Source organism: Bombus fervidus, chromosome 16 (genome assembly GCF_041682495.2).
Source record: "Bombus fervidus isolate BK054 chromosome 16, iyBomFerv1, whole genome shotgun sequence".
NCBI classification, from domain to species: domain Eukaryota; kingdom Metazoa; phylum Arthropoda; class Insecta; order Hymenoptera; family Apidae; genus Bombus; species Bombus fervidus.
Window position 1 is genome coordinate 7,274,391 of NC_091532.1, and position 22,277 is coordinate 7,296,667.

Here is a 22,277-nt window from a genome sequence, read left to right on the forward strand (position 1 = left end):
TTAGGACATATAACTCGTAGTTATGCGCAGTTTTCCTCTACAGCTAAACGATATATCTGTATTTCATTCGCAAATTTTTTAGCGGAACTGTATAAAACTGTGAAGTAATATTTAGCTACGTGTATTATTCTTAAACATGTGTTGTCGGTTCTCGTGTTTATGTATAGAATACAGGAGATATTCCTGTTTTCTTGTCTTTTCATATTTTTTATTAATTAAGAAGCTCAGTAAAAAAGTGGTACGAGCAAATTTTTTCCAAAAGTTAGATAAATACAGGAAACGATATGTTTAATCAAAGGATTTTGTTATGAATTACAATAGGATATTTATACCATATCTTCTGCAATCTCTTCAATTTCTTTTTTAATTCTCAGCAAAAACATCGCGTTGTTACGTTGTTGTTTGCATTCCTATTATTTTCTCGGGAAAATATTTCTCTTAGAGCTATTAGCTTTCAAAATAGGTTGTTGCAAATGTCCATCGTATTTGCATCTACGCGCATTATCAAACGTCCGTTCGAATTGAGTTACGAGTTACACGCGTCCGCGTGGAGCCTAGTTGCGTATAGATATTGTCCGCGTTTGAATTTCTGTTACGTGGCCCAGAGCGACGTTTTGTCGTTGAACGCTTTGAAGATATCGTTCGATACTCGGTGAAATATTTTCAAACAGTTACTCTAGAAAATCTTACGCGGAAGATATCACGTGCAATGTACGACATTTTAATACTCAGATTTATAAACACTGAAGAAATCTTTATTATATCGATGCTCTTACATTTCTGCAAATAACTTTCTTCGCTAGTAGACGTTTGTTAAACATGTCTTTCGATTTGATGTAATAAATTATTCTACTCTTATCTTGTTAATAAATGATATATATCTTTCCTATAGCATCTTCTAATTTTCTAAGCAAGATATTGTAGCTACATCCATAAAATGTTTCTGTTCAAAACACTGTGAAAGTAAATCTCTTTCGTTCTACGGTAAAAAGATTCCAAAAGTCACAGTGGTTCGCTCGTGGTCACGATCTGTACGCGAGTGGCGTGTTTTCGCTTGGTGGAACGTGAAAAGTTGACTTCCGATAAACTAGTTTATAGATTGTAAAGGGCCTTACAACACTCTTCTTCCGCTTGAGTTCATCCAACACGAGCTGTAACCCGGTCGATATCTTTACTAAAATCTCGTACCTCTCGGTTCGTTCTCGTAGTCGGGATTTAAATTTCACGAAAGTTACATGCCGTCTAGTGTGGTATTTCTCCCGAGGGTGCGATTTTTTTTTTAACTCACCGCGAAATCTATCGCTTTGGCATAAATCCCGGCCGAAACTGATGTCGCTACTGTTCCGTTATCAATGTTTCGTTTGTGTTTGTTCGTGCATGCGGAGATCCATTTTTTATGCTGGAATACAATCACGAATGCGCGCTATAACGTTTCGGGACGGCGCCAATAAATCTCGAGATCTGTAAATAACATGGGCTATATATTTTGATATCTACATAAATTCGTTTCTTTATGCGAGTCTTAATAAATTAATAGAGTTTGATTTTTCGTCACGCGGTGTACATTATAACGCGTATTACATTTATTTCGTAGTTTTATGGAACTAGATGGAATATTGTTTTACGACCGTGGGTTTCTCTGCACTCTTCGTTTATATTCCCATTTTTTGATTATTTAAAATCGTTTGCGAGGGAAACAAAGATCATAACTTCGAATTAAACACGCGTATCGGACCTAAGTAGATTCCAGAAGCGATCTTCTTCGATAGAAAGCGTCGTCAAGCGGAAGAGATAAGGTGGCGACTGCTTAACGATTCTTGTTTCGCGAACTAACACGCAACGTTGCGTCAATTTAGCCATTAGCGGCTCTTCTATTTCGTTTAGTATCAGGTATTCAAAACTTTACCTTCAACTGATAAAAGGCTTTAGCTTCCTCCGCTAGAGTTTTAAACTCTTGATACAGCTTTCCGCTTGTCTCGTTCTTCTTTAATAACCTCTTCAAGATACAATCAGAAACCGTAGATAGATGTGAAAATTATTACAAATTTCCTGAACCGAGATTCCAACGAGCTCTTCTTTTATTTAACTTAAAGAAAACGTGCTCTCGTTCTCTCTTAATCCGTATCTCTCGCCGATACCCTCAAAGAGGTTAGACTCTACCTACGACAGGGGAGCGCTCGCATATTTCCGGCCCACGATTTAACTATACGAAAAACTTGAAATTTATATCGCTGGAATCCCACCGGTATGATACGTTCGCACTTTGTTCCGTTGTACGCTTGAACATTGGCACGAACCAGATAAGGGTAATTTTGGACCGGATGATGGTCGCATTTGTATGCAAGGAGCGACGCGCGAAGGATAGAGGCAAGGGATGAGACAAAGGGGCGGCGGCACCAACCACGGAGGAACAATGAAGAAGATAAAAAAGGGCTCGAATCACACCGTCAGACCAGGAGAGGCATTGTAAAAACAAAGGACAGCAAAAAGTGATTTGTACGCACACGAGACCGAGTTTTTGAACAGAGAAGTCTCTGTTTGACTGTCGTCAACATTCGTCCAAGGAGATACTCTTATGCTGAATACCGAGTCGTTTTTTACCTTACGTACAGTTCCAAAGTATTCATACGCTGCACCGGCTAGCAAAACACTCGCATTGCATTCTGACTCGTACCGTGCTTCTCTTATGTCGCTTCGTTACATGAACTTTTATGTTTGCTATTGCATTCTCCACGTAATTGAACGTAACGTCGTGTTTCCTCCTTCCATTGGCTTTTACATTTTCTGCTTCCTTCGATCTCGTTCATTTTATATTTTCGTAACGAAATAAGAGTCGTCAGCCCCTTAAATCGAATTGGCTTATTATACGAGAGACGGTAGAACGTTAATTCTTAATTCGCGCAAGACTTGGAATTCTTAGAATAGAATCGGGTCACGTTATTTCAGATATTTTCGAATTCGCTCTTTAGGATGTTTTCCCAAGAAATCTTCCAATATACTCTTCGTATCGCTTAATCTTTGAGGTCGAGTCGAGTTATCTCGCGGAGTAGAATTTTTCGACTTTCATAAGGCCAGTTTAGGCTCGTAAAACATCTTTCATCGAATTTTCCTTGTTCTAGTTCTCGTTCGTTCAGGTACTGTGCCTAACGAAAGAGACGCACAACCACGTCTCGAAAGTTCTCCTCTTTGCGTTATGAAAAAACTTAGTTTCAACAGCTTTTCAAAAGTTGAACTTTCGCAAATTGAAGGATACACTGGACGCGAGGTCGCTAATTGCTTCTTATATTTTCCTCGTAACAATGGTCGTTTATAACGTACTTTAATATAACTTATTAATTATTTTGATAAAATATTAAAAACACATCGAAGATATAGATTTTCGAAAGAATCATATTCTTGGATACAGTAACGATATCGATTATCTTTCGTCTTATTTTTCTCACTCAACCTTATGTTAGTATTCAATCCATCACGGATATCTCTTTTTACGGTTTACCCACTCCAGACTCGGTTTAGAAGTGGGAGCGTAACAATGCGGCGCAAACGAACTTCTACCGCAATACAAACAGAACCGACAAAACGCTCGTAAAAGTTAAGAAGTTAAGAGATTGCGGAGTTTTTCAAGGTCGCTGACGCAGCTTCCCGTTAGCGGGCTCAAAGCTACGGGACCAGATTTTTCAACGACTCCCTTCTGCCCATAATCGGGGATCTTCGTCGGGGATATTTTAAACAGTCCATTAGAATTCAGACGCCACGAACTTTTCTGTTCCGCATGCAACGAAACGCCGCGTTAAACTTTCCTTTCACTTATTTTCAGGGTTAAGAAATTTATCTTAATCACTTGTTTTATATGCCTGGTCGTTTTTTAACGATAATTCACGAATCTTTTACGTTAGACGCCTGGTAATTTCACAACATAACGTAAGGTGGAAATTAAGTCGTAGAAATGAATTTTTTCTGAGAGCAGCAAAGCAACGTGAAAGAAGTAACGTGCAATTTAATTTCAATTAGATTTAATTAGAAGATGATCGTTTTCTTCATCGATCGAAGTGAAGTTGATGTTGGACGGTTACGTAATTTTAAGCTAACGTTCTCCGACTTCTTTCTTATGTCACTTTAACATGATGGAAGATTATCTACGATGGGCGGGAAGTTCTTCCGCACTTTGTTAATAACAATCGCCTTTCCATCAAAATTGTTCCACGCAATCGATCACATTCTTGATCATAGATTACTCTGCGCTAGACTTTGACCGACTTAGAAGGTTATAATATTTTGCATCTGTGAAACATAAAGAGCGCAAACAAATATCTTTCAGAAACATTTCCCATCGATGTTTCTAAGATTGTTTATGGAAGAAACAGCAAATTGAAGAAAATTATTTGTTACCATGTGACATGGAAAATAAAAATTCGAATACGATTAAACGCGTGGAACCCACGAGAATTATATGTACGGTATATGTAAGAAATTGAATCAATCGTAGATACAGGAAATATCTAGGAATCTGGCGTATTGATAATTAAGAAGGAACGTCGAGAGCTTCCTCAAGAGGGACTCGAAACTTTCCACGTCGTTGGAAAGGAAATACGAGCGCAGCTACTCTTGCCTCGTTCGTACGGATCCTTTCATTCGTTGCCCACCCTTTGTCTGCTGCGAAGTGATCGTCAAAGAGCGACCCCTTGACTTTTCCCACGTCTGGTCATTCACTTGCTACGTGAAAAACACGGAACACCGGTGTGCACGAGGTACCAACGACACGAAGGAAGGAAAGGAAAACCGTGTGAGTGGAACAAAGAGACATAGAGAAAGAGAGGGAAAGGCAGAAGAGGAGAGAGGTTTCGGTTGAGAATCAGAAGGAAGAGTAACACAGCCCGGGGGTTCCATTTCAGGATGCACGAACTTGCCTGTGCCATTCTAGGAAATAATCTTCACCGACCCTTTTACGCGCGTCTGGTGTCGTCTTTCGCCCTTTCGACCTCCCGATGCAAAGCTACCCTTTGCCTTTTTTTCAACCCTCTCTTTTTCAGCGTCTTCGGGGATCGTTGCTTTGCCTCGTTCTCTCCGTTACGTTTCTTCGTCTCCTTTTCATCCGCGTCTCTTCAGTGTCTTCCTTTCAGTCGGTTCTTTCCCCTTTTCTCACCGTAGCTCTTTGTTTCACGTGGAAATCAGCATACTCGGCGGTGGTGGACAACGCGCAAAACGCCGGAAGCCGGATAGCGAAAGCGTGGAATAATCGAGATCACGGCGATTCCGATTTCAGCCGCGGTACAAAGACACCTCGAGAGTAATCGTTCCCATGATAGCGGCCGCGGCCATCTTGCACGGTTTATTTCATCGTCTCGGGACGAACAACTCCGTCTCTGGGGAACTATTCTCGGAATAGCGTCGATTTTCTCGTCAATAGGAGCGTGGTTGTACTTAAACCTGACCGACGACCAAGCTCTTTAATACATTCCAATAACGTAACACGTTCGCACGCTACATGATTCGATCTTTATTGCTAATTACGCAACTGGCTCGCGTCGCATCATCCGGGCCGCGTTCAACCGGTGCGGTACGGCAACGAGCCACGGACTTAACGACGAGGTGGCTCTATGTGGCACCATGAGCCGTAATTTCGCATGTGTTCACTGCTGAAACACGGTTAATCGCTTGCGTGGAATACATGCGCGGAAGTCGTACAATGCGGGTACAACAGGAAATGTGTTATATCTTGGAAGAGTCATGAGTTTACGAGAAAACTTAAGCGGGATCGTATTGCTCCCCTGGTACATAAGATTATTGAGGGTAGAGGATTGATATTACATTTGTGCGAGCCAATGCGCCGATCTATTACTTATGCAGCCACGTGGAAATCGAAGATATCTGCAGATATTATTGCTATACATTTTGCTTTATTAGCGTAGTACAATTATGAGTAATTGTGTTTAACAAATTCGAACGTTGTACTGCCTGGATAATTAAAATGAATAATTGAATTTTACTATTTCGTTAGTTTTTCCCCATATTAAGTAATCTATGAATGATTCCATTTTCTTTTCTGTAGTTTCCTACCTACGAGATTTGCCTGACAGAAAATATAACGCCAATTAGATGCGATGGGAAATGTATAACGAGGTATTCAATTTACCGCATTGAAACATTTGATTTATCAAACAATACGTCTTCGATCGAGCTCGAAGGGTATAATAACGAGAAACATTCTACCATCAATTGTAGACGATTCAGGCAACGAGAAATTTGTATTGTCAGACGGATATAAGGCGAACAGATATTCTATGCATAACTTATATGTTTATAATTTATTATCGACATTAAATCGGTCTGTATAAAAACTAATTATGTACAGATATCTCTAATTATGCTTCGCTTTGTCATTTTACCGAGCAAAGAAGCAAGGACTGAAAAATTTAAGGAATCAGCGGAAAAACAAAATTATCGTAATGGTAATTCAAGATGTGTTCATGACGCTTTATGATAGTATAGGTCGTAGTTGCAATTCATCGCGTACCGACCGTCCATGATTTTATAGTTTTAATGCCTGAAGGAAATTTTTATACCGGCGATGAACGACTGTCGACCAGCCGTGCCCGTACCAATAAAATTTTTTTTTATTCGCTGAATCTACCAATGGTATCATATGCGCACGTAGGTAGAAAGAAACGTATGGAAAAGGGACAAAGATGAGAGTAAAATGGAGAGAGGCAGGCTATGTGCGAATATGTGCGAATTGAAATACCCTATGAGAAAATTCCGTGAATTTTCAGACCTGGTCGCGGGTATGAGTAAAAATTGTGCTTGTAGCGCGAAAGTTGTGCCAGCGGTCGTGCTCCAGCGGACGTTTATCATTCCTTCTTTTAATTACGCTCTAACGAGTGTTAAAATTGTGAATTACAGTTGTACGGGCAAGAAATCTGGACGAAACGTTTCGCGCGAAGGAACGAACTGGATTTTACGAACGATTTAACGAATCCCTTAGATATATAGGGTACGAAACGCCAATCCGATTTCAACGATACCCGTAGTCGCTTTCTCAATCCATTAAAATCCGCCATGTGACTCGCCGCGGAGGAAGATTAAAATTTCTTATAAGAGAATATTAAATAAGTCTTCAAATTATAATATTGTTAACGATCTACTAAAAAAGTACGCTGAGAGAAAATTAAGTGTCGAATTACGAGGTTTTTCGTGGATTTCAAAGGAAATACGAGCTGTCTAGGGCGAACTTCGTTCGTGGTTAGATGAAGGATCGGAGATTATGGTCTTATCAGAGGTAGCAGTGGTCCATGGAGCTAATAATGCTCAACTTCGATTAATATATAGAGAATTAGGGTTCTCCCCAAAGTTTCTCGCCGCCCAGCCAATATTCCTGCCCTCTACATTCGAGATAAGCAGCTTACTTTTTTTATCCTCGCGTCGTAATACGTGCGATGACCCGTTAATCGACGTTTTTCGGATTCTGCTGAAGATTTTTCTTCAATTTTCGCCACTATACGTTTGCCACTTAATACGTTAATAGATCTGATTTTCTTGAAACTTCGAATTTATGAATTTCCTGTATACGAATCTCGCGTCTTGACTTTAACTTTTTACAGTCTTACGTATCATATTTCAAACAATTGTTAATTTCTCTTTAATATATCCGATAGAGTTTCAACCGCGGATGAATCTTAGATCATCGAGTCGCGTTGCAATCAGTCACGCTTCTCGAAGTGGGCTAAGAATAAATAGAGCTAACAGAATAATGAATCGTTCGGCAGAAAGAAAATTAATAAAGTTCGTAACCGATGGTGCAGCGTGTACGTGATCGAGGGCATCGCTCGACCGCAGGACGAGACGAAGCTTATCAGAGTTGCACGTTCATTCGATATCAATCCTTTCGCTGACCCAGACTTCTCTGCGTTTGAGTATCGATGAACAAATTTCGATTGATGAAGTCACGTGAAAATGATCGATGTCGATTATTCTTGTTCGTACTTGTCTCTTCTTCTTTACAATGCCGCTATTTTATTCTCTAAAAGACGATATCGATCAACTGGCAGCTACGATAAATAATTCACGAAGATTAACGATAAAGTTATACCGCTCTATCAGACCAGTAAGATTATTAAACGGCGTGATTACTAATAAAATGGTTTCACTTAGGTAAGCACTAATAGCAGGCAATTAATACGGAGGCTAATAAAGCTCGTTTCTGATCAACTAAAAGAATTTGGACGAGTTCGTAAGCTTCTATCGGAAGAATATAATTTCCTCCGTAATAAATAATTAAAAGTATTGAAATTGTTCCAAATCTTTCTTTGGTAGGAGCTGGAATAATTTTGTACAGGTTACGATAACTTTGTTAGAAGAAAGTCGTGTCTAATGTATTAATTAGATCAGCCATAATTTATATGAAACATCGTTGCCCGAGAAGGCATTTTATCCTACATGGAAAAGAAAGTTCTTCCGACTGTTGGGAAACTTTTACGGTTTCTGAGAAACTGCTTGATATATAGATTGTGAAACGTGTCTGGCCATAGACGGACTAATTCTACTTACGTTCTGCGTTGCTTCGTTTTGTACATATTTTATATAACATATATTTTATACTAGTCCCTTGCATTATGGTTGTATAGATTTACCATATTCTACTGTCATCTTATTACACTTCGTGATTCGCGTATTATTTCGAAAATTATTTTCGCACAAGGTTGTTCGTGTTGATCACGTCTTGAACGAAACGACTCGTCTATTATCGTCGTGTTGTATCATGCGAAAGGTTCGAAATAGTCTACGCTATGAAAGATCCTCTCGTGGTAAACGCCACAATATTCGCACACCGAACTAAAGAACACTTCTCTTACTAAATTCTACTTTTGCGAACTCGAGTTTTATCCAAACTCAGAGACCGCGTCGTACGTGTTAGAGAGTCAGCTAGTGGTAAATCTCTAATTTGATGAGCGCGTAATGCAGATTTTATTTACACAGGTTTGTTGACCGAGACTGGAAAACGCTCTCCTTTCTTCGTCCTTTTTCCTCAGTCTGTTTTTTACCAGAGATCATGACAGGTCGGGGGGGGGGTGTGTTATTGTCGAGACGTTTTTCCACGCTACGAAAATCATTTCAGCGGTTCAGGTGGAAACGCGGCGTAATTGCATCCCAGAGAAAGTAATTAATTATGCAGGGATGGATCGAAGAAGGTCATTTCTCCTTTTTTTTTTACGGCCGTAATTCACGGTGCCTGTTTCCTCCTCCTACTCTCTCCGTGTTTCTTTCTTTTTTCGCTCCTTTTTGGTTTTCTCTCGAATCGTTTCCACAAGACCTAACCAACGTTTTTAGAATCTCTTTTTATATTCCTACTCGCCTGTCGGCTCAATTCATTTCTTTCGTCTATTTCTTTGTTTCCTTTTTTTCTATTTGTTCTTTTTTTTTTTTTTTTGATACCTAACCAACTTCCGCTATTCGGAAAGCTCGTCGATCGATGGATCCGCATTTTAAAGCCATGACTCGATAGATGGGCACTTTTACCTTTATGATAGCAGCCACAGCATGTATGGTATCGAGCGGAAAGAACGCATTTAAAGAACAATAAAAATGGAGAAATATTCGAGTAGTTGCATGTCACGCGCAGAAGAGAGGTCGTTCGATTTTAGAATTTACATGTTCTTTATTCGAGAATCGATGTTTTACAAAAATGAATTGTAAACAAGTTGGAAAATGTCACAGAACGGACCGGAAAGTTTTAGTCACGTAGAATGCGACAAATTGCTCCACACATGGGTAGGTAATCCAGTTAAGTTGACTATTGCCGGCAAGTAGTCTGGCCACGTTGTTATCCGTAAAACGAGTGCCGCTCGAAATCGTGGTCGATTAGAAAACGCCTGGCGGTACGATCTTTTTCGACGTGGAGCACGTGAACCCGGGCAACCAGAAAATCTCGTAATCGCTTTCGAAAGTCGAGCGTAATTACGTTTGTTCTGCGCTATTGACGCTCGATTTTTATTAGCCGATCCTGGGAACTGGTCTGGCGAAACGACTGTGGAGGGATGAACGACAGCGAAGGAGTCGTCGAAACCACTATCGTTTTAATGTCAACAACGTTGATATTTTAGCGGATGAACGAAAATATCAAGATGATCAAGAAAAACACGATCTGTGTTTCAAATGATATTATCAAATTGGGAAACTGCCAAGTTGTTCTTCGATATATCGTTATTGCACTCGGAAAAGTACAATATTCCACTTATATATAATACGTTTAACATTTTTAAAAGTGTAAAGTATTAGGTTGTGCATCGATATACCTGACTATTACAGATTTTACACATTTTCTCTCTAGAGTTTCTCATACGTACATTCCAGCTGCGGTCTAATCACTCTACACGTATTTGTTTGAAACATTCAAGAATCACGCTCAAAAGTCATCAAAAAAGGACGTAATACAATCTGAGATTTTTTCACGCCGCTATATTATTCGGAATTATCGACGAGTTCGATCAAAGAACCGACCTAAGAACCCACTAATCGACTTTAATATAAACAAACCGCAAGCACGCTAGAAAATAATTAGCTAGGATCGACATTATCGTGCATGCATCCCTACACCAAGCCAGCCGTTCCAAAACGGTACCGAACGATCGCTGGGAACGCTCTAACGATCGCTGTTGCATAAATTACGCTATCAAGAATCTCGCGCATACAGCACGTAGGCGGAACCGTCAAAGTCTCATAGAATTCCAAGAAAATTTATTCTGGCGCAGTTCCTTCTCTCCATATCGTTGGCTTATAACGCGTGCACACGGAGAACAGAGCAGACAAAAGGCGTAGGGGTAATAACACGATCTCGAGCGAGACGAGCAACGAGAGAGTGTCGCCCTTGTTCACGTTTAAGTATTTATTTAACCGGTGAACCGGAGAACCTGGAACAGGAAGATGGAAACGGCGAAGAAGGCAGTACGACGATGGTAGAGCGAGGAATGCAAGGGAAAAGCAATGGGCGAACCACGCGAAACTCTTCCGGTCGAGACGTTCTAGGGGTACGAAAGTGCCCCATGGGCGTACTGCGGACTTTTGCCGGACACAGAAGTACCATAGTGGGGACCGACCAACAGACACGTACACAACCGACTTTTACCTGTCGCAATGTGCTCGCACCTTTGCACTCTATCTTTTTTCTCCTTTCCTCTTCTCATTTTCTGTTTCACCCTCTCGTCCCTTTTCTCATGTACTTGCACGCATCCGGCACACGTACTGCAGTCCAAATGGAGACTTTCTTATCCACAAATCTTGAAAGTAAAGCCTGGTGCACTGGCGAAACGGTCAAAAATTCACGCGGAGCGAAAATATGTCGATGCAGTTGTTATTACGTTCGAAGTTGAAATAATCGGGATCGGAGCAGAGGTATTTTTATGGTTATCATATAATCATGGTGAAGATCGGAAATAGAAAATAGGAAATAGAAACGTGAAATATTTTATTTTCCCTTGCGACATTTGACAAGGGGCGATATTGGGAAATATCGATAATTTAAAATATAGATACAAATATAGATAATATTAAATAAACGTAGCTAAATATAAAGGTAGGAGTTAATGCTGATAAAATTGAATAGCCAGAATAGAAATCGAATAATCGATGCAATTTATGGTCAGTCTACGAGTTTTTAAATTGCGAACGAAAATAATACGAACGAAACGTCGACAAACAACTACAAAAAAAAAGAAAAAAAAAATGGTAAAAAGGATTAGATACGAATTAGCTTCGATGACACGCGTTACTTTCAATTTTCTACATTCGATCCGCTGTTCGAATTTCGCACATACGATTCGATGTTAGTTTTGTTACAGGTGCACGATCTTTTGTACAGTCGCACACTCGCTTATGCTCTTGAAACTGAAACTTTGGACCAACCCGTTCCTCCCTTCAACCACTACACTCCTTCCTCCCTTCTCTTCTCTTCTCCATCCAGTGCACCACTCGTAATCCTAACGTTTGATTGCACCTATTACGGTTGAAGCACCTAATACGTAACTTTCGAGACTGGTGCGATAGGTCGGTGCACCAGTCGGCTAAAATCGATTTCACCTGCACTTCACCTTCCCTTCCGTTCGCTGTCCTGCACCCTTTCCTCTGGCTCCACCTGTTTCTCCTCGTTTGCTGTCTCAATTACGAACAAAGACGCGATGAACCTGCACTCCGACCCTTTTTGTCTTTTGTTTTTCTTCACGAACGGTGTTATTTGATCACTCTTCGCGTTGATTATCCGCTAATGCTACCTTATGTTATTATCTACGATGAAAAGAATGCTAAGGCCCTGCAGAATTGTAACAAAAAGACGTGACTAATTAGAAAACTAATCGCGGTTTATTTATTATCTGATATCTCGAACGTTAATAGTCCGCTGAAGATTGTAAATCGATTTATTGTTGACGGATTCGTACGACTTCCTAATTGCTTGACCGCGTTCAAACATTTTTATTGACATTTCTATTCCTTTGCTTTTCCACTATTCCGATGATACACCGTGTTCATCAATTTCGGCCAACGTCTGCCAATTTCGATTAACTTTTGCCGGCAGTGCGAGCTCGCATGCACGACTATCCAGATCGATCAGCCTCAACCACGTTTAATCGTTGTCCCGTTCATCAGTTTAATTACGTGTTATACAACCAGCCGTTCTGGGGATAGCAGTTTCATAAACGCTAGTGTTCAAACGAATAGACAACCGAGGAATAAAGAGGTATCGTTTGCAATCGACGCATTGCCGACAACCAGACAGATTCGATAATGAAACGTACTCTTCTTGAACCGGTTATCGTTGATCATTCGGGCAATTAACGTGCTTACTACGGTCGACGAGTTATTTTTCGAGGCACGTATCGATAACTCGTACCTTCCTTCATTTTTATTTCTCTATATTCTGTATACTTTTTTACGAGTGCTGTGTTTCCCAATTTTTTTTCTTTCTTTTTTTATCAATACATCTGACTGGCAAACTCTATTCGTTATTGTCCCAAAAATGCTGCCGATGCGTTTTCATAAAAGTTCAACGAATGTTTTATCGAACATCGGAACGTTTTCCCAGCCCGTCATTCGCGTATTTTACTCGAAATTTAGATTTTTGAGGCTTTCACCGGCGTGCAAGTTGATCTTGTCTTTCGGAGCCTTTCCCGTGAAAACTCTGTAGCCCTTTTCGAACAGTATACCGACGATGTTTCATCAACGTTGCAGCTTCATCAGCTTCTGACGACAGAGTGATGCATTAGTATCAGTATCAGTAGTTTGGTATCTGTGTGTCATCAGAGCTCTGACGAAGCTATAGTTGCGCTGCTGTTAGGGCGTCGGTACGCCGTTCTGAAAGGAACTAACTCACACTAACGAAACTCGAATAACTGCGACCAGGAATTTGTATGTGCGATATTATTTCCTATTTGCATCGATATTCACAAAGAATAAAGCGATAAAGAATTCTAATTACTACATAGCTGTATCAGAATTTCCACTGATAGAATACCTCGCGATGATAAATTCAGTTCTTTATTATCTTTTTAATCAGCAGACACTAATAATTAGACTAGAAACCGTGAGATAGCGGTGCTTTGAATTTCTTCGACTCGTTCGTGATCATACATTTGAATTTTTTCGCTCATTGACCTATCGCGACTCGTCAACCACGGCCAAGCCCAGCATTAAGCATTCAAAGAGCCGACAAAAAAGTAGATGCATTTGCATCTCGCGGTGCAACTGCGACCTACCGGAAAAAAATATAAATAATTCAACGGTTTTTGTGAGTGCGCCGAAAGGGGAGCCGATTTGGGTCGAGTTGGAGGTCGAGCTGGAGGTCGAGTCGATCGGACCGTGCCAAATTGTCAAATAAATGCATGAAAAATGCTTGCGCGAACGGCAGCGAGCGTCAGGAAGAAGCCGGCGCTTTCAAACCGGAAGTTCCGCTGGCTGACTATGAAATTTCCATCGAAAATGACGCTCTTGCAATCGACTATCCGAAATTATTGAAGTCGTTCCCGTTCGCCGTTGAGCGAACGGTTCGGCACATCCGAAATTGAAAGGCGACCGATGTTGGTAATGTTAGTGGGAAAACTGCGGTCCCTGGGATAAGTAAATGTATTCGGATTGAATAAAAATACCGACGAGAGGAGAAGATCGGGTCGATGGTGTTTTGTATGCAAATTCGCGATGGTAACACTTTTGGAAAAAGCAGTGGAACGTGGTTTTGAATATTTGTTACTTGTTAATTTTTTAAGATGAATATGCATGTATGTCCGGATTAGTCGATATGTAACAGTCCACAGTTGTCCCGTTGTATGAAATGGTTAAAAGTTTGTAGTTTTACATACTGTTCGCGTTATTCAATATTTTCGTCACACAGACATTGTTAAATGTTGTTATGGTAATGCCCATGAATTGAAGATATGGTTCTCTATTTTATTACGCTATCAACGGATTAACACGTCTACCTCGCTAATTTGTTATCGTTTTAAGCAGAAACTTCTATAAATACCTTCTAAGCCAGTTTATCGAATCGAGCGGCCTCTCGTCTACAACCCTAAGCATATAAGCAGCTCTCGAAAGAGGAAACGAGAAAACGGAAGATGGAGTGAAATGCACGTAATATCGGTTTCAGAAGCTATCGTACGACTGAGGGAAGATTCGGTAAAGTGGTACATAATCCCGACGACATCGAGTGGTCGTAACATGAGCGCAATTATTAGCCGGAATATTCGACGTGCAGTTTTGGAATATCCGGCGATCGAACAGCAGACAAATGGTATATATTGGTCCGGGAAAGGAATCACCAGACTTCCAGCCTCGTAGGAGGGCATATCGGGAAAGTTTTAACGGCGCTTCATTAGTGAAAATAGTTTTGGCGCGGCGGTATTCAACAGCGAAACGTCCACCGCGAGACATTGCTAATCCGAACATACGGTCGTGGAATAGTTGCAGCTGGTCGACGTTCCTTCGTGACAATAATCATCGACCAACCGTAGTTGTATAAGGGACCCAAACGTGGCGAACGAAAAATTCTATAATTATATTAGTTTGGCGTGTCTAACGTTCTGAACACCCTGCGTCGTATGATCTGCTTTTCTCTTCCTTCTTTTTCGCTCCAATGTTTTGAAATTATTAATACGTAGTGGCGTATATGGCATATGTCAGTGCTGTCCAAGCTAAGCTCTATGATATAAGAAGCTGTCTATATAAATTCTATTACCAGAACATATGTATCAACGAACATAACTTGGCCTGAAAATGCGTTGATCTGTCTGCTTCTAGTGGCCGCGGGTAGAAGAGGACAAAGCCGCGTAAGGAGCTCTGCCCGTGGACAGCTCTGGCGTAAGTGATATATCAGCAGCTTCCCTCTCGATTCTTCCAAACAACCAACTCCCGCTTATTACACAATTGCCATCTAAATATTCCACTATCAAAAACCAAAAACAAATTGGGAGAACGCAAAAATCGACGTCGTTGTCGTCGTACGGTTACGTACCGAACCAGCAACGTGGTCTGAGAAGCGGAATATTCCATTTTTAGCCGCGGTTATATTTTCATAACGAGACAGCTCGTAATTATGGATATCTTTTTTTCGAACAAACGTCGTTAGTCGCGCGAAAAGTCGCTAAAGACTCTGGGGCTGTCGGATGGAGTATTTAGCGATTGACATTCAGGATTCAGAAAACGGCATTGCACTGACGACTGTTCCTCCTTGGTCCGTTGGTTCCCTGATTTTTTATTGTTCCTGGCAAAACATTTTCTTTTTTTCTTTTCATTGTCGTTTTCGTTCTGAGCCCCCTTCTCCACCTATTCAGGTTCTCTCCTCGGGACTTGGCTCTCCTCTCACCACGCCCATCCTTTCGTCGTTTGCATAAAGTGGGCTATCTGCGCTTTTAATATACGTAAATGAAGTTACGCTGCGGAACTAATCGTATTTACATGCGGAACGGCGATCTCCTTTGAGCCCTTGTCGCACTTATTACTGCAGTTTAGTTGACGAAGATCATTTTACGGCGAAGATGCGACCGGCATTATAACGTGGATCGATCAGCGACTGGTTTTGTTTGACTTCACGAACTCGGAATAATTAGTACGTTGGCGTTTCAATTTTGCCTGACCACGCACGGACTGATACTACTTACGAATATTCGAACGTTGCGTTTATTTCGACGCGTATGAATGAGCTTTTAGCAGAATAACAACTTTTTATCGCAATATATTAAAAATATCGGTAGAAGGTTATTTATTTTTGGCTATTAATTAATTGGCTATTGATTATGAAAATGAAAAATTAAATATCGTCACGTTCGATTTACTTCGAATTTATAACGTGAATTCATAAATACGTTACACATTATAAATTCCTACTCCTCGAAACTTCAATATCAAGCTAAAATTTTCCGATTAACGAAGATGACCATCCAATTTTCAGGTTAAAAAATTCAATTTGGAAGTTCAGAAATGATTTTAATTTTGAGGCGGAGCACGTGATGGTTTTCGCGAAGAATTCGTCTCTCGGTTGGTCACGTTAGAACGTGAGACGATCAAATAATTCAGATTGGAATCCTGGCGAATCGTGGCTCGATCAAAGATTTTCAATTACGTCAAGGAACAAAGTTTCGTTTTATCGGTGGTCCACGAGTCGCGTCTCTATGACAGGAGGGGATTACGCCATTACACATTAATGAGAGCGAGGCTTGCGCGTAAGATACGTACGAATGAAAGATAAACGCCATCCTCACGAGACACTGTTTGCAGAGCTCTCATTGTACGTTACTTGAGAAGTTGCCGCAACTACGTCGAAACGATATTCTTGCCAGGGCTGCCGCGGAAACTTTCGATGAGACGTGACATTTTGTCGTTCCTCCGCAATCATGTTTAATTAATTATCGATCGAGCCTCGCCCGTTGCTCCCTCTCACACCTCCGCTTGATAACTGCCTTTTCTTTCGTAAATTTCGATCAGCAAACCGTGTGTTTGATTTAGAAATTGTTACGTGAAGGTGTTTCGTTGATATAAATCATCTAAAGTAGATTTGTCGTAGTTGCAGTCGTATTATTACTTTTTTATTTGCTTTCAATCGCCAGTAGTATATAACGTCGTCTGCAATAAAAAGTTTCCGATAAAGTACTGTATGACAAGATTAATCCATTAAGAGCCAATGTTACGTTCGTACATTTCATTTTAAAGTTTGATTTCAAAACTTTTCAAAGCCACTTTGATCCAGTTCTGTGATATTTCATTCGAGAAAATTTCTAAAACTGAGAGGCATAAATAAATATCAAGTTCAATGGAAATATGAGTACTCGTACGTAGCACTATTTGAAATTGAAGCGCATAAAATAATCACTCGCGTTAGACAGAGAGAAAAAGTTACAAGAGACGAAACGTTGATTCGATTTGACACATAGGATCTGAATTTCCTTGGGATTTAGACAGTGCGTGTGAATACCAGTCTGGTATTATCGTCTGCCACAACGAACGTTGCATTTCGGTCACGCACGATCGAGTATTATCGTTGTCATTGTTATATCGAGTATTCGTGGGGTAGCAAGCATACGGCTGTAATCGTGGTCTGGAGCAGCGCTTACAGAATATTGCGGCCCCGAACACCCTGTATTGAGATACACATATCGATAACGGACTACGGATAAGCACGCTCTAAGAGCTTGGCGAACCGCTGATCCGACTTGCGCCCGCAGTTCTAGAATGCACTGCCGCAATTAAAAATATTTATTCGCGTTGCGACTGTGGTAGATACGATTATGAATTCTAAGATTCTTACGGCGATTATCCCGACGTACGTAGGAAAGATTTATAGCTTTTGTTTATATTCGCATATCCGCGATGTGATCTATAGTTTAGAAGTTAATTAGTTGTTAGAATGCAGCGGTGTTCCCAGTATACTTTAAGCAATTAATACCATCATATATTTATGAACTTAACACGAACGAAACCTACGATTAACTTTTATTTGTAATTTAACGCTTGAATATATTATCACGTGGTTGCAAAGATTCATTCCATCTATGGTAAAATCTTTGGCAAAATTTTGTTTCTCGTTCATCGCACTCACGAACGACAGGACATTCGCATTGATCTAACAAATATACCAAAAGCGCCAAATCTATCGATCCTACTAATACTCCAACTAATTCACTAACCCCTCTCTTTTCTCTTCTTTTCAGATTCTCTGTAACTCATCCCCACTAACACCTACGCTTCGCCCAACAACGAAAGCGCGTTAATCGCGTCCGAAATGACTTCTACGTCGATGTAACGAAAAGGGATTTAGAACGAGTCGCGCGCGAATCGTAATCGATCGAGCAACACGAGCGGTCGTCGCGGTCGTTCGTCGCTCGAGATCGAACATGCGAATTTCTGAAAATGCGCAGGACGAGCAGCAACGGTTTGAAGCTCGACCTGACGGAGAACACGCCAGGTAGCTCGTTATCGAGGCTGCCTAATTTAGTCGAGCATGCGGAGACCTGCCAGGCGTTGTCCACCGGAACCGGCGAGAATTTAAGTAGCAAACTGCCAAACGTGGTCGAAGGCTCGATGGACTATGGTAGCGAGCGTAGATCCTCCCGGTACCTCGAGTACCAAGACTCTAAGCCGTATCAGGATGGCCAGTCGGCATCGGGGTTGCCCCCGTATGAGCAGGGCTACCACGATCAGTCGAGCAGGGGCTACAGGAGCTACGAGCGAAAGCCGTACGACAGGGAGGATATTGACCGATACGATAACAGAATTTATCCAGAGGATAACCTGAGGTACGATCGTCGGGGGGATCAGAGAACGTATCAGGAGTCAGACTTGGACGCGCCGTACGAGAGGAGCGATGCCCAGAAGCTCAGCAGGACTTATCCTACGGAACTTCAGGAGGCAGGTGGTAGGCGATACTCGAGAGATTTAACAGATTACGAGTACGCGTCTAGATACGCGGAAGAAACGTTGAAGCTCGAGCCGAAGAAAGATCACCATCACCATCATCATTCGGGCAAAGTGTACGAGCCGACTCCGTCGAAGGGCTATGAATCCGGGGTGAAGACGCACGATTCTGCTTACGAGTTGTCTTGTGCCGCGCAGCAAGACCTTTCCGGCAGAAAATACGAAAGTAAATATCATTCTGTCAGTAAGATGTACGGGACACTGCCGCGATACGAAACGGGTAAATCGTACGAGCCTAGATCGTACGAGTACGAAGAACAGGCTTACGAAACCGGTGGCAAGCCGTACGACTCGAAATACGAGTTGACCAGCTCGAAGAGTTACGAGAGGGCCAAGTACGACGGTTCTTCGTCCTCGAGATATCAAGATAAATCGTACGATCAAACGTTGAAGATTGGCGAATTGGGCTCCTCTTCGTCTGCCGCATACGCTAGAAAGACTCAGGACCAAGAGGAGACAAACGCGGAAAAGATGAACGGATACAGGAAGAACAATTTCGAGGCGTACGGCGTTTATTCGGATCCCGAGGACGATCATGGATTCTTGGCCGAGAAAAAGACGCCACAGTATCCGTACAAGGGCGTAGTAGTGAATGTTAGCGGAGAGTCGAGCGTCATTGACCAGAAACGTGGCAAGGATGGCAGGCAAACGGAAGTCGTCGGGAATCCTTGGTGCAGGCCTACCATACTGTTACTCCTTTTGGTCCTTCTCGTTGTTATCTTCGTGTTCGTCGCTGGAATTCTACTGTATCTAAACTGTGAGTCATTTTACTTATATCTCTTCGTTAGTTTCTATTATATCGGGCTTACATTTTACAAGGATTTTCAAATGGATACATAGTTTGCATTATGAACATATTCGGAATCGCTTGATACGATTTCGAAACGCCAAGAGTCTTAGTAGTTAGGAATTTCGTACATTTACGGCCAAGAACGTAACGAGAAAATTGTTAGTACGATAAAGACAGCGGTATCTTAAAGGAATCGGGATTCTCGTTCAGATTCCTTCTTCACCGTGATGTTTACTCAAACCAGTTGCTTTCTTTGTGCCTGTACATTTATTTTAGAAACGATGAGAGTCATTTAAAGTTATAGGTCACGTTCCAGGGAAAACGAATGCCGCTAGCTAACAGAGAAGCTTTGCTAAAGGAGGATACGAAATTAGCAAAGTTTTCTCGACGATGGCTACAAAGACTCTTCTCGTTGTCGGAACGCGTGCTAATAGTAGGTCTGCTTCGATAGCGGATGTTCTTTTTCTTTCGTTTCCCGTTATTTCGTTTCTTCATTTCGCGTCCAACCGATACCAAAGGGCCATTTAGTTAATGAGCATCCGATACCAATTATTTACGGTCGTCCATGTGACTGCCATAATAATGGACGGCGACGACGACCACGACGACGACGACGACGGCAACAGCGACGTCGACGACACGTGCTGACGATACGTTAAGCTGGAACGGTTGCTGTCTCCCAGCCAGTTTTATATATCGAATTTGACATGCCCGGCACGTACGGACTTGCCACTAGCGAAACTATTCGGTCGGAATTACAATGTGAACGGTAAATGGAAGAAGAGGGTTTAAAGAATAGAGGTGGACAAGAGTGACGTACACCTTGGGAATCCATTCTGCTCCACAGTGAATGTTCGGACGCACGATGTACGGGATACCGCACCAAGTGAAATGTATTAAATTTTCCTTTCGACGCGGTTGTCGGACTTGGAAACGATTTTTGAGCACTTTGTCAGATTCTTTGGAAAATTTCCCTCCTTACTTATTGCCTATGTAACTACGCTTTTATTTGTTACTCGCTCTGAGTACTTACCTGAAAGCATTTGAAATTTGATGATTTCGCGTTAGATTGGGAATATCGTGGCAATGATAGAAATTATTTAGACCAGAACGATAGATACGATATAAATTGTTTGAAAAATATTTAAAAAATATAAATTTATATTACATTTAAAAGAGATAATATTTACCATTCGAAAGAAGGTACAACTCGTTCTTTGATGGTCATACGTTTAGAAGAAGTAGATATTATTTAGTTGCGATCAAAATTTATTTGATCGTAAGACACGTACGTAGTAAGCGTGTAAGATGGTGAGAGAAAACAGATGCCAGGAGAATCATTGGACATCTTTCCTTGCTCGTTTACGAGATAACAACACGCTCGGGAACCGGCATCATGCTGTGCTCCCTAGAGGAATATAAACTGACTCATTTTGAACCAGTTCGTCATTCACCAATGATGTTTGTTCTATGTTTTGATTCGGAATTCAATTACGGTTTAAAAGCGCATGTAGAACGATGCTGATAACAATATATAATTTAATATCGTTCAATTAGTGTAGTCAATAATTAATAACTTCCTTGGTTACTCGTGAAAATAATTCAAAGCATATAACACAGGATTGTGATTATCAATTATCTAAATTACATTTTCATTAAATTAATCAACGAACGCTACAAGTGGCATGAATATTTATTTGTGCGTGAGAATATAATTTACTCGTAGATTAAAATTTAAGGTACAGGTAATTTTTTCATTTCCTATAACGTATGTATACATAGAACGTACAAATATTTGGCATTGCTTACGTATATTTTGACACAATATACTTTATGGGATTTTATTGTCGAATGCAAGAATGGATTCAGAACGTTCCGAGTTTCACAATGGAAAAATAAATAAATGTCTCATTCCAAGGTTCATACACTCTCATTACGGTAGCTACCTGTTCTAAATTTCTGACTCGACCAATCACGTTTGAGTATCCGTTCTTATATACGCATAGGGTAGTTCCATAAAAATTATTATTATAGATATATTATAATTTATTGTACTATCTCTTCTGCGTTTTATTATTTCTACATATCTACGTTAGGTGTCTGTTTGGCCGTGCGTCATTCGTTAAAATCTCTTCTCCGGTGTTTTCGGTTCGATTCGGCAAACGTCGATCGGGAACAATGAAAGCGAGAGGGCGAGCAAACGAAATACTGCCGTCGAGAAGAGGAGAGAAAACTAAAGAGAGAGAGAGAGAGAAAGAGTTTTCACACAGTGGCTATGAGGCATCGGGCATGGACGTTTTCCCTTGCGATTTCCGAGCGGTATCGCGTCGGTACTTTCGACGAACGATGACCGCATGCAACCAACAGAGAGAAGGCTCTCTGTTCCTGGACGAGAAGACCAGAAAAATAGCAAGTTGAAAAGGAGGGTCGGTAGCAGACGCCCCTCCTGTTCTCGACTATTCCGAGTGGCTGCATTTGGCAGCAGCCGACAGGGCGTTTGAGCGATTCGGTTTATTTTCGGGTCAAGTTTTCGTCCGTCCGC

At 41.1% G+C, this 22,277-nt stretch overlaps 1 protein-coding gene across 9 annotated transcripts in view; it reads left to right on the forward strand.

Moving 5' to 3' along the window:
* The window catches only part of LOC139995443 (agrin), a 385,320-nt gene that overhangs the window by 104,057 nt on the left and 258,986 nt on the right, over nucleotides 1-22,277 (forward strand). For 5 of the 9 annotated variants that reach the window (XM_072018913.1, XM_072018914.1, XM_072018911.1 and 2 more), the window contains exon 2: nucleotides 18,183-19,702. The exons of 3 other annotated variants lie outside the window; for them this stretch is intronic. In XM_072018913.1, coding sequence (XP_071875014.1) covers nucleotides 18,382-19,702 — 1,321 coding nt within the window. In that variant the 5' untranslated portion in view covers nucleotides 18,183-18,381. Of the gene's footprint in view, nucleotides 1-15,276; nucleotides 15,337-18,182; nucleotides 19,703-22,277 lie in introns of all 9 variants that reach the window. One more of the 9 variants, XM_072018912.1, reaches the window with a different exon arrangement.